The sequence below is a fragment of the Cupressus sempervirens genome, chromosome 5 (genome assembly GCF_028749045.1).
Source record: "Cupressus sempervirens isolate cs-2001-9-10 chromosome 5, ASM2874904v1, whole genome shotgun sequence".
Lineage (NCBI taxonomy): Eukaryota > Viridiplantae > Streptophyta > Pinopsida > Cupressales > Cupressaceae > Cupressus > Cupressus sempervirens.
This window is the reverse complement of record NC_143122.1, coordinates 494,280,116-494,295,749: the sequence shown is the minus strand read 5'-3', so window position 1 is coordinate 494,295,749 and position 15,634 is coordinate 494,280,116. Positions and strand designations below refer to the sequence as shown.

At 37.8% G+C, this 15,634-nt stretch overlaps 1 protein-coding gene across 1 annotated transcript in view; it reads left to right on the top strand.

The window, feature by feature from the left end:
• The first annotated feature begins 346 nt into the window (after positions 1-346).
• The window catches only part of DAL1 (E3 Ubiquitin ligase family protein), a 47,876-nt gene continuing 32,588 nt past the window's right edge, over positions 347-15,634 (top strand). Inside the window, exons 1-2 of the mRNA XM_089831511.1 lie at positions 347-818; positions 906-958. Of these exons, the coding sequence (XP_089687637.1) occupies positions 745-818; positions 906-958 (127 nt within the window). The 5' untranslated portion in view covers positions 347-744. The remainder of the gene's footprint in view (positions 819-905; positions 959-15,634) is intronic.

The window sequence follows — 15,634 nt, the reverse complement described above, 5'->3', positions numbered from 1 at the left end:
TTACTACTCAATTTTTTTAACAGCTATTTCTAGAGTTGGTGGCCCCACGCTTACAAATTTTAGTTGCTTGTTTTTGGAACAGTTATCTTAAAAACTATTTAAAAATAAAATCATTAATAAAAAACTATTTAGAAATAAAAACAGAGATCTAAAAAAGAAAGAAAACAAATTGCGAATTTTTTTATCAGTTGTCATCACTTATAGACTTCATTTTTTCAATGCTTATTTTCATTTTTATCCAATCACCATTCCACTAAAATAGAAAAAGATTCCATTTTATCCTCTTGGTATCATTTAAAACATACATAAGAACACTATAACTACTAAGCAAAAATTCAAATTAAACAGCTCCACATAAACAAGAGATTATTGTAGTAATAAAAATCCTAACCTCTCCCTTTCTCAAATATGCTACCCGCTGTTGTGTGCGTGGTGATAAAATTACTGGGAAGACCTTGAGTGACATTTTTGTTAAGAGGGTGTAAGTTTTTTTAGTCCATGGACACGGGGGAATTCGGTCGAGATTAATGTACATGCATCCGTTTAATAAACTGGCGCACACAAGGGATATATTTTGTAATCGACGCCAAGCAAGCTGCCTTCACATAAAGGGCATTGAGGGGGTTTTCCTCGATCCACTGATTTCCTTTCCCACCCACTGTGCTGCCAGCTTACTACTCTCCTCTCGGCATGGGTGAGAACGATCTCAGGTATAACTGAATCGGGGTATAGTAAGTTATAAAAATGTTTCCTTGGGGGGGATTCAGCTGTTGCTTAGGCGGTGCTGCCCTCTATTGGCTTGGTCACAGCAGCGGAAGGTAATAGTAATTGCTTCATTTCATTTCTATTTTTAAGTTTTCTTACATATTATATAAAAATAGAAGTGTCTTGCTGTGAATGTCCAGGGATGCGGATATTCTCAAGTCTGTGAAACGAGTCAGCCAAATCAAAGATCTTGGTATGCAATTTGATTCCTTATTTTGTTTTTGTTGAATTGCGTTTTGCTATATAAGATCTTTGGAATAAGTTAAAAACACATATCAGATTGATACCGCATGGCAACTGTGGCCGAAATTTTAACGGCTGTTTTTCTGTCTCTCTCGTTGAATATTTACAACCGTCAGTTCTGAATCAGGTGAACCTTATGTGTTAAAAGATGTGGACTTGTTATTGGGAAGAACTATTCCTTTTATGGATTTACCCCTCTTTTATATTAACGTCACTACTGGAGCATTTCTCTTTAGCCATAGTAAATAAATTAGGCTCTTTAATCTGCTGCAGAAAAAAATAAGCCTCCTACCAAAATAGGCAGCAGGCATGGGAAAGCAGGGGCTGAAGGCTGAATTCAGTCATAAGTAAAACATCATATACTTACCCAAAATTTCAGTTGCTTTAGGTTGACTACTGATTAACAAGACCTTGACCTTGGATTTCATGCCGTGTGTTGGTTGCTCCAGGGATTTAGCCTTCTCCCATGAGTAGGAATCTGAGACTGCTGGCTAGTTGCTTGAGAACTCTTTAAAACTTGGAATTACTCCTTTATTTTGGGCTCTGCAAAATTCAGGCCGGTACCTTCAATGCAATATTCTGGATGAAACGTTAGGCTAGGGTTTGATATTGCACAATTCTACAGAAATGGTTTCCAACATAATGCAATAGAGCATACACTGATTTTATTACGGAATTGGTTCAACCCTATTTTAATGCATTTTAGCAACAAATCAAAAATTCTAAATCACTTTTGCTTGAAATGAACAACAAAAGTAAAGATGATTTGAAATTCTTTAGCTATTATTGAGAAGGACGATAGCCGTGTATGGAGCAGTGCTGAGTCTAGGGTACAGAGTCAAATGATAAATCATATTAAATTGCTACAAATATCCAAGGCACAAATCATTGAGATCACAATATATCGATTCCTGAAACTGATATATCCCTCTTATACAAACCGAAAACTATTACACTGTTACCCATATCATATACACAAATTGCTATTGTCTACACACCATTTTAACTCTGTCCTTGAAGGAGAGCAAATGAATAAACAATACAAATCACAGTGAGAAGTGCAAAGCTGAATTCAAAGAAAACCCTTGGCTTGTTGAATTCAAGTAATTATTGTACATGCAATGGAGATAGTTCCACGCCATTTACAATATCATGCACAGAATGGAACATTTGTATTCATTGAAAAGAAATTACAACTACATTTGAAGTCTTGCTCCCAAAAACTAGGATACTCTTGCACTTTCAATTTCTGGATTTGATTGTGTATAGTTTTTTTATCATCAATGATTCGGATCATACTACATGATCCATCATCAGGATGCTAGAGAGAAAAGAACATAAGATGATGGATCATGCAGTATGATCTGAAACGTTGATGATAAAAAACTATACACAATCGAATCAAGAAATTGAAAGTGCATGAGCATGGATTGTGGAAATCTAATAGATCTCATAGGATACTCTTACTGTCTTACATACATGCTATTTCAAATTTTTTTTCTCAGCCCATACACTTTGGCCCTTGAATTGATTTTTACAACACAAGGGATGCAACAAGTTGCAGGCCGACAATATGTTCCTAAAAAGCATCTTCAGCTGCCGGCAGTTATTTGCAAAAGAAATGCTTTCATCCCCAATGATGGTCCACCCATTTGGTCCTTTAGCACGGTTGTTGGGTTGGCTTGCTGCTAGCCAATAAGCCCAAGTGACTTAGTGTCCCTGGGAGGTCTTTGAGCCTTGCCACTATCACACTTGCTGGGTAAGTGTGGCAACAAAACAATACTTGCATGATGTGCATAATCATGTGAGCAAGAGGAGGCCCTTGACAGATGATTCTCATCCTTTGTCCTTTGAGGGAAGTGGGCTTTTGATGAGTCTCAGGGACTGCTACATGCCCAAGAGCCCTTCTGCATTTATTTCACAACAAAGTCCTCCCACTCAACCCACCCTTCTTATCAGATCAAGGGGTATGAAAGAGAAACATGTCTTTTGGACATCTCTTTAGCCACAAACAACTTTGGCTTAAATCTTTTTAGACTCTTGCAGCTGCACCAATAATAACCATACTACAATCTTGGTGGACACTTTCATCCTGGTTGCACGACTTGATGAACTACAGACTTTAGAAATTCATTTGTGAGCTTAAATGTATAGCTCCATGGTATTTGTTTCCATCTGCCAAAGTCTCTTCTTGTGGCTTCTAGAATTACACTTCATGGCAGTGACCTATTACTTATTAATGTAACATCCCTGAGAAAATTCTGCAACAAAGATCATGATCCTATCTGAAAAATGATAACAAATTAGCTGAAATCTGACATCCAAAGTCCTTTAATGGCCAATTGCATTAATCACTCGTTCAGCTGATTGGGGGACCCTTGAAGCTCGTCCTGCAAATGTAACTTCGTTACTTGGGGTCCTCAACTTTTCATTTTGCTCTGTGAATGCACCGTCAAACACATCTGGCCTTGTTTGTTTGGCATATTTTTCCTTGTGTAGCAAAATGTACTGTCTCTGGGTAGGCTTGACCATGTGCTGACCATGCCTGGACTGCTTAGTTGTGCATTCTGTCACTCCGCTGGCATAGCTATTAGTTCCTCTTATAACCCGTGGGAATGCAGGCTTTTGGATATTCCTCTTACAATACATTCCCGCTTTTCCTTTGCATGCTGATTTGAGTGCAGTATGCCATTGCAGAACCATTGGGTAAGTTCCGTCTTTTGATTTCAATGGGCACGGGGTAATACCCTGTACCTCCGTTGTGCCACCGAGGTGCTTTGAAATTTTCTGTGGAACAACAGGGTTCACCTCCTTTTAGACTGTCAGCATGCCGCCTCGCACTTCAGCTGCACTCTACTTCTCATCATTAACCTCCACAAAAGCTCAAGGTCTATTTGTTTTGAACTGTTGAGCCTCTATCGTTCGTTGCTCCATTGTTCCGCTAGCATCTTTAAGTCCTTTCTGCATCCACAATGGAAGGCTTGGGTGAACACCTTTCACACCCCATGCTTCTGTGCCTGTCCTTGGCTATTCATAATTGACCCTACAGAAACCAAGGGGCACACAGTATCCTGTGTCACTATGCTACCCCCCCTTCCGCGACACACTTTAGTTGTTTCTTTGTGGCCTTGCGGATTGATGGGGTATATCTATCCTGCTCAAAGAGATACACCATTGGCAACAAGGGGAAGGAAATTAGAGCAAGCAAAGAGGGTACAAGGCCCAATTATTAATGACAACATTTAAACTTTCTTCCTTTCCATACACCATTGGCAACAAGGGGAAGGAAATTAGAGCAAGCAAAGAGGGTACAAGGCTCAATTGTTAATGACAACTTTTAAACTTCCCTCCTTTCCCAGCCTTAACAAAATAATGCCAATCTTTATCAGCTGCTTTGCACATTTTCATTATAAATTCAGGGCTGTAACATCAGTCCTAACAGTGGCTCTAATTGAGGATGGCTAAATTCTCAAGTTAGCACAAGAATTTAGAAGACTTTCGGGAGTAGACTATTCAACAAAAACACACACTCTATTTACATAATGTACATACAGACATGAAGGATAATTACCCTTTGGAAAGGTGGCCTAGAGAAACCAAACAAGTAAAACTGGTATTTTCCAATCCCATATCTTTGGTCATTATTGAGATTTTCCATACCAAGGCTATCCCCAAGTTGACAACATTCATTATCATGACATGCATCTTCACTGTTTCCCTGTTCAGTGTATGGTAGTTTGTGATGAACGCCACCTTCGTTGTTTGGACTGGTCCCGCAGTCACACTAAACCACGCACAGTTAACTCATTGGAACCTCGTCTTTAACTGATACAATCTTCGGACTTGCATTGCTGCTGTTCCAATTGAGAAAAGATGAAGCATTCGTAATCCACCACAATAACACCTTCATTCTTATTTCTATAACATCCTTGCAAATAACTTCTGGCTTAAGAACATCCTTGACAACTTGCATCAAAATCATTACCTGTCAGAAAAAGGAAACCCTCATGGAGGCTTACGATGCATATCATTGCATTTGCAAGAAGTTACTTCAGAAGTTCCGTAATGAGAGATTCTGCCATGTGTTTCATTGTCTGTTACATTCCCCAAATGAAACTTTCAGAACAGGACAGTGACATACTGGATGATAAGAACTCATATTCATCCTTCACATAGGCCATGTTAAACTTGGGTTCAAATGTAGAATCACTCATGTTTTTACTAGAACATTTTGTCTGTTAAGTTTTATGAACCAAAATAGCATACAACAAATAATTGATAAACCAAAAACACAAGTGTTTAGGGGGAAAATGGAAGCGGTTAACTAAGATGTGTAAATTATAAGACTTCCATTTTTCACTAGCATTCAGTGCGAGAGAAAGAGGGGCTTCCAAACATAACTATAAATATCAATCAAGTTAGATTAGCATGACCCAAATGGATGAAGGGATGCCAATTCTAAATCCAAATTATATCAAGGAAGTTCGCAAGCAAGTCCTCTTTCATACAATGTTAATTAACGTAAAGTTTGCAATGTGAATGTGAAATTGAGCTAATTTATTTAACAAGAGTAAGATAGATTTAGGTGCTAAATATATGCAATCAACCCAATTAAGATATGGAAATAGATCTATACTAAAAGATGAAATAAATGATGGACTTACCTTGAAATGTGTGAGAGAAGATGTCTTTTCGCTCCGAAAATCGTGGATTTGAAACTATGAGTGCATTTTCAACTATGGATCTGCGATCATGACAAAAATCCTAGAATCCCCAATTTTTCTCAGACCTCCAGGAACATGTCAATTTGGACACTTTACGGGAAGGTTGACATGTTCTTGGGGCACCATAACAAAATCGATTCAATTTCTCCGGAAAGGTCTTGGCAAGTAGTTTTTGGATTTGTAATCGTTCAGATATCTTGCTCTTGCACATTAGAAAAATTGGTTTTGTTTGTCGGGGGAGGGCTTGTTTTGGTCAAACCGTAGATTGAGTAATCAACCTTGAAATGAAATGTGAAGTAAAGCATGAAAAGAAGCAAGACAAATATAAATAATCACCTTGCTTGATGAAACCCTTGTCAATAAGGATTTTGCAATGCTTGTGTGTTTTAGATGTTGAATTTGCAATGAAGGATGTAGGAAATCTTCGCAAGTGTAATGGATCTAACCAAAACCACATCATGGAGCCATTGATGTAAATCTACATCAATGAAGAAGGGGATGAATGCAATAATTTAGATCTCCTCCTTTGATGGCAACAAAATGTTAGATTTTTGAAGAGGAAATGCTCACAAAGGATCCTTGAATACTTGAAATGCCTTATGAATGCTAGCTTGAGTGCTTGAAGTTGCTTGAGAGCGTGTATTTGTCCATGTGGATTCCTTAATGATTGATAGATGTCTTGTGTATGTGAAAATGAGGTGCCTAGGCTTCCTTTTAGAGTAACTTTCAAGTGCGAATACAAAGCAAGCCAACTATGTCACCCAATTTCTCATCCAATTTCTGCATTTGCAACCTCGAGACAAAACTGGACCTAAGACCTAATGTCTTTGGGGAATACGTTGACCTAGATCATCTTATCCCAAAATAGGTCGACCTATTCTAGGATTGACCTAAAAAGAGCTAACCTTGAGGCCTTTGAAACTACGCAGATGAAAATGCAAGAAGTAGGACAAAATAGGAGAAAGCGTTGATTGAGCAGAAATCCATCCATGGTCTATAAAGTCACTAAAAGGTGGGAGCTAAAAGCTCTTAAATAATGGGCACTTCCATTTTAAGATGATATATGTAGCCCCCACTTTGGTAGGAGTATGAGTTGCCTCATACTTGGAAGAAACTACCAAGCCCCCAACAAACTTGAGTTTTCATCATATCCAAAATCACAAGAAGAGAGATGTCACTAACAAGAGAGAGAGAAAGAGAGAGAGGGAGAGAGTGTGATCAACTTGCCTAATAAGGTTTGTGTTCCTTATTGTGAACCGCACCAAAGGGATAAGATTGAATAGTCTAGTGGGTTTGTGTGCTTGGTAGTCAATCCCCATAAAACAAAAGGGGTAGGATCAAATGGTCTAATGGGTTTGTGTACCTGATAGTCAATCCTACAAACCTTTGCACCTTGCGGTGACTTTACAACCCCATGATGGAGTACTCCCATGCCATGAGAATGGTTTGTTTGTGTGCTAGGATAGGTCAAATGATCTAGCAAGTGCGAGTGGGATGCTAGTCAACCAATCCAAGACATGTAAAAAGAGGAAGAGTAACTAGCCCCAACAAATTCTGTTATGCTAGTGTACTCTATATGTTGTGCTTGCAATGAGCAAAAAGATATGAAAATAAGGGGACCATATATGGCCCCCTGTAAGATGGGAAAATAAGTGCTTATTTTTGACATCTTAAGTAAGTAATGAAGAAGAATATAGTAGTTTCAACATCAGGATAGTATCCACAAGGAACACCCAATCCAAACCATAGAGGTCACAACTCCTAGTAGGCCATGGAAGGGAAGAATGGAATGAGATACCATGCAAGAAGTGAAAAGGGGAATCCTTGTAAAGTATAACACACAATTGTGAGTCTCCAAGGTAAGTGATTTATCTACCATGGAACCCAATTGCAAATGATGTAAGATTGGATGTCACATGATAAACAAATAACACACAACCAAGGAAAAAGTGGATTCTTGGGAGAATGTGAAGATAGATATAATTCCCTCGCCCCCAAGTGCAAGAACAAAGGAAAAGAAGACCTATAATGCTACTTACAAAGTGGGCCATGCTTGACAATGAGCCTTCAAAGAATGGGTTAACAATGTTACATTGCGTAGAGCAACATAATAGGGTACTAAATGTTATTTAAAGAAATCGGGATTGAAATAGAGCTCATTATAAGGAGATATGTGAATAACCTCATTATCAATGAATTGTTGTATCTTGTAATGTAAAACTTGACAATCATTAGTAGAGTGATCATGATAGCAGTGATGCATGTAAAATGGAAGATTAAGAAGTTGTTGACTTTGTTTCTTTTTGCATTTAGGTCTAGTAATCACCTTAGTGCGGAGAAGTTTAAGCAAAACCATTTCTTGATTAATAAGAGAAGATATGTTACATGATGAAGGAGAGGATGTGGACAAACAATTAGATTCAAAACCTTGTTGCACACATCTTGAATTATGATCGATAATGTTGTTGACAACTTGTGGCTTATATGAATGGCTTATATGAATGCTCATGCCTCCCATTGCCTAAGTGCATTTGATTTCCTTGTTGTTTACCACATCCATTCCCAATGGATCCATGCTTTGCTAATAAATGATAACTAGGACCACAACAAGAAGCCATATCAGAAGGAGATAATGGATCTTCCTTAGTTGCTATGTTACTACAACTTGATTTGACAGATTCATCATGAGTTGAAGCAGCGAGAAAGTTATTAGAAAGAGGAGTTGTTTTAGATTTCATAAATGAAAGGTTAGAAACTCTATACTCCCCAATAAAGGTTGGTGTAAAATCTAAGGATTCCTTGTCATCTTTTGAAAGAACACTTTTAGAAGGATGATCATCATTAGATTCTTGATCTTGTTTCGTTTCAAAATTCAAACAACTATTTGGTTTAGTATCCGCGAGAAGAGTATACATCACATTATTGTAGATAAACTTGATTTTTTGATAAAAAGTTGAAGGAATAACATGCACAATATGTAACCAAGGTCTACCCAAAAGAAGGTTGTAATTAAGAGGTCTAGGCATAACATGAACGAGAGTATTCAAAATAATTGCACCTACTTTGATAGGTAAAGTGATGATGCCTAAAGTTTTCTTAGAAATGTTATCAAAGCCATGTATAGGCACATTGTTAGGTTGGATATTTGAAGGATCAACTTTAATTGCTTTGAGCATGTCCACACTACAAACATTAAGCTCAAACCCATTCCCATTATCAAGTATGGTTCTAAGAATGAGGTTACCATTGATGAGGACAACTACCATAAGAGCATCTAGTGATCTTGAATTTCTTTAGGAAGCAAATCATTATGAGTAAACACAATTTGAGGTGAGACTGGGGTAGCATTCATGCATTGCAAAAAGGCATTGATATTATCTTGGTTAGGAGGTGTATTTGGAAGAGTGGTTAATGCTTTTTGCAAGGCTTTATGAAATGTAGGAGATTTTTGAAGTTCCCAAAGAGAAATCTTGGCGGGGGTATTATCTAATTACGCCACCAAATCATATTCCATTTCAAGATTTTTGAGGAAGACGGGGTGGAGGAGGAAGAATAGGTTGAGAAGGTGGGAGAGAAGTAGTTTGAGGATTATTTCTTGTACGATAGGTGCGAGACAGCATATGATAATCCAAAGAATCACCACATTCCCCTTGGAGAGTTGTGGGAGGACCACCTATAAGGGCGACGAGAGGTTTATTTGATGGAGAATAACCTTTGAGAGTGAGAATGGGTTGAGAAACATTAACTTAATTAAGGTCTTGCTTCTTCATAGACTCATGACTAGAAGGGAGAGCATTAAGGAGATTGATATTATCCTCGTTGTCCAAGGAATCCTTGTGATCTTTCATTGATGCTTCATCTCTACTAGGACCATCAAATGAAGATAAAGTAATATTGATGAAAGTATTTACAAAATCCTCTTGCTCTAAAATATCCCTAAGAGGAGGGAATATTTTAGGATAAGAAACATGAAGCTTTTCATGTTGAAAATAAATGGAAGAGATATCAACTATTTCCTGAGGAAGAGAATAGTCAACCTTATCATCTAGAGTTTCATCTCAAATAGTGATATTATCAATGGAAAGAATGTCTCTATCAAGAAAGCACATTGTGGAAGATGAATAGTTATGGGATAAAGTGATGTCCATAAAGGGGGAAGGATTGAAAGAAGATTCGAGACCACCTTCAACCAATGTATTCCCATAGTGAAGGCCCCCATAGTGAAGGCCTATATTAGGAGAAGGGCCAATATCAATCTGCCACTCATCTCCATAAAGAGGAAGGTGATATGGTAAAGCTAAGTTGATAGGAGGGTGGTGTTTTATGTCAAAGATAATGGAATGATGTTTGGAGAATGCTTTAAATAGCTTTTGCAACATGCGAAAAAGAGAAGTGCATATAGAGTAGATCCAACTAAACATTTTGTGATTGAAATGTATGCAAGATCCAATGAACATTTGAAAGACACGACATGCAAAGTACATACTCAATGTTGGAAAGTCCATGAAAAGAGATCTAGCTAAGAAGATCTAAATACTACTAATGCAAACAAGAGTAGATCTAAATGCACAAAGAAGCAATCTAACTCCAAAATCAAACAAAGGAGGGAAAGTGGCAGATTCACCAAAATGTTTAGGTGAAATCGAGATGAAATAAGAGAGATCAAGGGATCCAACTCCAAAATCAAAAAGTGGAGACGCATCAATTTCACCAAAATGTTTAGGGGGAAAATGGAAGAAGTTAACTAATTTGTCTAAATATAAGACTTCCACTTTTCACTAACATTCAATACAAGAGGAAGAGGGACTTCCAAACATAACTTTCAATATAACCCAAGCTAGATTAGCACAACCAAAATGGACGAAGGGATGCCAATTCTAAACCTAAATTGTATCAAGGAAGTACGCAAGCAAGTCCTCTTTCATGCAATGTTAATTAACTTGAGTTTTGCATTGTGATTGTGAAATTGAGCTAATTGATTTAATGACAAGAGTAAGATAGATCTAGGTGCTAAATATATGCAATCAACTCAATTAAGATATGGAAATATATTTATGCTAGATAAGATAAGATTAATATATTAATGTCCAACAAAAGACCACCAAAAGGTCTATGGGACTGAAAGATTACAGCAAGATATCTGACAACAACAGGACCACCAAATGGTTTCTGAGAAAAGCAAGCAACAAAAACAAGAAGATGAAGAAAGATACAGAGAGCAGCAACAACAAGGACTAGGAGTCCTTTCTAGGCAAAAAGAAGTCAACCACCGAAGGAGGAGACTGCGGATGTACATAACCTTTAGTTTGCTTCTGCGATCTTGTGGAAGACTATGTCTGGGGTCTGATAGATTTGGAGTGATCAAATGATCTGGTAGAAGATGAAATAAATGGACTTACCTTGAAATATGTGAGAGAAGATGTATTTTTTCGCTCTGAAAATCGTGGATCTGAAACTGAGACTAAATTTTTGACTGCAGATGTGCGATCATGACAGAAAACCCAGAAAACCTTGTTTTTCTTAGAACTACAAGAATAGGTTGACTTAGTGGGAAAGTGTTCAGACACTTTGTGGAAAGATGGATATGTTCTCGGGGAATTGTAGCAAAATCGATCCAACTTCTCTCGAAAGGTCTTGTCGAGTAGTTTTTGGATTTGTAATCACACTTTGGATATCCTGCTCTTGCACATTAAAAATATGGTTTTGTTTATTGGGTAAGGGCTTGCCTTGGTCAAGCCCTAGATTGAAGAATCAACCTTGAAATGAAATGTAATTTAAAGCATGAAAGGACACAAGACAAATGTAAATATTCACCTTGCTTGATGAAACCCTTGTCAATAAGGATTTTGCAATGCTTGTATATTGTAGATGTTGAATTTGCAATAAAGATGTGAGAATCTCCACAACTGCAACACATCAACAAAAACCACATTATGGAGCCATGGATGTAAACGCGCATCATTGAAGAAGGGGATGAATGTCACAATGTAGATCTCCTCCTGTCTTGATGGCCAACACAATGCTAGATCTTGAAGAGGAAATGCTCACAAAGGATCTTTGAATGCTTGAATGCTTGAAATGCCTTAGGAAATTTGCTAGCTTGAGTGCTTGAAGTTGCTTGAGAGCTTGTATTCGTGCGTGTGGATGTCTCAATGATTGATAGATGTTGTGTGCATGTGAAAATGAGGTGCGTAGGCTTCCTCTTATACTAGTTTTCGGGTGTGAAAAAGCGCAAAATGACAGGGTTACCCAATTTCCAAATTTGCAACCCCAAGATAAAACTGATCTCAGGACCTAAAGTCCCTGGGGAATAGGTTGACCTGGGTTGACCTATTCTAGTGTTGATCCAAAAAGAGCTAGCCCCGAGGTCTCAGAAGTTGTGTAGATGAAAATGCAAGAAGCAGGACAGAATTGGAGAAAGAGCTGATTGAGCACAAATTCATCCATGGTCCATAAAGTCACTAAAGGGCTGGAGCTAAAAGGTTTAAATAATGGGTGCTTCCATTTTAAGATGGCACGACAAAAACCCCTCTTGCTCGAGGGGAGAAACCCAACCACACAAATAACTATCACTTTATTGAATAATATTAGAGTCTGAATATTACCAAGCTCTCAACCTGAAACTGAAAATGATCCTCCTTTGAGTTTGCAAACTCCCTGAATAATACACACTAATCACTATACCATAACAAAGAAGCTGCCGCTGTTATGCTTATCATAGCAAAAACACTAAAATCCTTATCCACGACATTTCTCAAGCAATCCAACACCATAATATGCTGTTGTAAATGCATAATTATCATCAATACTAAAAAATGACAGAAGAAAATCTCAGAATCATCATTCAAATGCATACAACAAGCACCCTTGACATCCACCACAGGGATGATATACAGAACACCAAGAGTCTCTCAGTATCTATCCAGATACCATATTCAATAACAACCAAGAAGAAAGACCGTTACTAGAATGAATAATGAATTCTAGATGAATCAACACAGACATAATGCAAAATGACGACAGTTACATCTGAATGAATGAACTGAATAGGCATGAGGAAACTGATTGGTGAGGAAAGTGAACCACCATTGCACATCCACAGATGGCACTTGAAGAACAAATAAATGCCAGCAAAGACTTCCGACAAGGCTTAGTGACCATCTACCACATCATCACTAGAAACATGTACTGCTGACTTGGGTCAACTAACAGTAGAGAGAGTATGCAAAAGCAGTTCCTGGTCATTTCCACTCATAAGAATGATAACCATGAAGATAATAGACCTAGCACTTTAAAATAAGACTGCTACATACACATGAAGATAAATACACACGTTGCCACAAACATTGCCACATGCACACGATGCACACACAAACTAAGTTTGTTGAATATAACCAACACACGTCTGATGGAGCTCTCTTGCAGCTAACTTAAATATTAACATCATCAAGTCCTCATCCTGTTCATAATGACTGCTAGAAGTATTTGTTCATTCTGAAAGTTCTTCCACCATTCTGGAAAGAAATGCACATTTATGTTCATCATCTAATTCTTAATGGGTATCGGAATGTTTATACCCAGTATTACCAGTGCTTCCAAGAGTTGTTGATCATTCGGATTTTGAGCCTCATTGTCTGAGTATTCCGTCTGAGTCATACACATAACTTGCAGGAATGGACATTGCTTCTTGATTTTATTGCAACTTTGGGCATCAAAATGACCCTCAATTGTGTCAAACAATTCCATTTCCATTTCATCTTTTAAGTCTGAGGTGATTGACGTAATAGGTCCCTTACTAGGAATAGTATTTGAATCACTTTGCATAAACTCAAAACTATGGTATTCGACCCCATATAAGAACCCAACATTCATCAAACTTTGGTCATGATCATGCAAAGCACGCTCCTCCAATTCTGGCCTATTCACATTGCCATGATTAATATCACAACTCAAGGGACCAGGCTGGTTTCTCTGTATAGCAGTGCATCAACCTCTGTGGCATTAGAAGCTCCACACTCCAGCAGTTCTTTGTTTTCTTTATATTTTCACTCCAATGTCTTTATCTTTGGGATTTTCAGCATAAGTCAATTTTCTCGCCTGCTCATCTATCCCTGTTTGGACACTCACCATATTATTAGGGATGCCTCATACTCTTTGCATCACTGTTGTACTGAAGAGCTATTCTGAGTTGTTTCTTCATGCCGACCTACAATATAGTGTCCTCAAATGGGAATGCCACTTTAGGCATACTACTATTCAGCTTCCAATTATCAGTACGAGAACTAGACAAATATTTTATCAGCACACAGGCATAACACAATCAGGGTCATTACTTTGATCGATCAGTTGGGGGTTATCTTTGAATTACCAGGGGGTATCCTTATTCTTAGGTTATATCGTGCTCCTAGGTTTGAAGCTCCTTATCTTTCCATATTTAGAGATCATTTCTATATTATATACAGTCTGGAAAGTCTCATGTATATTAACTGGGTCTTCATTTCTTATTCTATAGCTCATTTTCTTATCAAAAGCCCCTAAATAAATTACTAATGCCACAACATCGTAGGGTCTGCGAATCTTAGGAATCCTCTTTAATGCCCTAGTTAATCTGAAGTTGAATTCAGGGATCGATTCTTCTTGCTTAACATGGATATCCATAAATGCACTGATAACAGAGGATTCGCTAAACTTTTCACCAAACTGCTCATTAAAGGCCAACATAAGTTCTTTCCATGAACTGTAGGTTCTAGCAATGGGTCAGAAAACCATTTTCTAGTTTCATCTCTCAACGACTGGACTAGCAACTTAAGGACTACATCTTGATGCTTTATTTCATAATCCTCAAGCATAGCTGCAAACCTCTGCAAGTGCTTTGAGGCAGACTCCCCCTTTTGCCCAGTGAATTTGGGTAATCTATTGCTAATCTCTAGTGGTATAACATTACGGTAGCCAGGGACGTTTTTAAAATTCAAAGTGTGATAGTTTTTCATTTTGAAACCTTTCAAGGAATTGCAAGGTTCTGGGTTAATTATAAGTTTCCCATTTCAAAGTATACTCAAAAGAATAGGGGAGACTAGTCACTGCAACTTCTTTTTCTGAATTAGAACTATTCACTAGACAGAAGGGTCAACAACCTTACTCATAGATGACCTTGTAAATCTAAAATAGAAAAACTTGGGTTATTTCATATTCACGAGTACCTGGAAAATTTATAATGCGTGCTGCAACCTGTGCTTGTTGTTACAAGATTCAAGAAGAGTTGGCAGATTAACGGATTTCCGAATGATTGATTGATTAACAGAGGAACAAATGTGTTCCTTATAAAGAATTACAAGGACGTTGTTTCTAAAAGAAACAACGTAGACTGAAGACGGAATTAGAAACAAAACTAGAGACAGGATAGGAAACATTCCTATCTGGACTGAAGAAAAAAGAGACGGGATAGGAAACATTCCTATCTAGACTGAAAGACGGACTACAGACAAGTAGTTGACTATTATAGAAAGTATAAGATATTATCTTAATACCCTCCCTTAATGGTCAACGTACGGATGTCGAAACATTCTGTGATAATTGAGACCCTCCCTAGATCTACAGAATGCTGAAACCAAGAAGCTTTGCTAGAAGAGTGCTATGACTCAAAATAGGTTGCAATTACAAAACTTCGCTTTTGTGGAAAAAATGGTAAAACCTAGAATCTCACACAACTTTGCGTATTACAGACAACTTGAAATGATTTTTGAGGAGAAAATCAACAAACCCAAAAAAAACAGAAACAAATTCAGAAGGCGCAGCTTTGCCTTGATCAGGAAGCTCGACAACTTGTGTTGTTGGCTGGGAAGCATTTTGCCTCTCGATTGTTCAGATCCCATGTATCTTGATTAGGACCCGAAGAAGTTAGA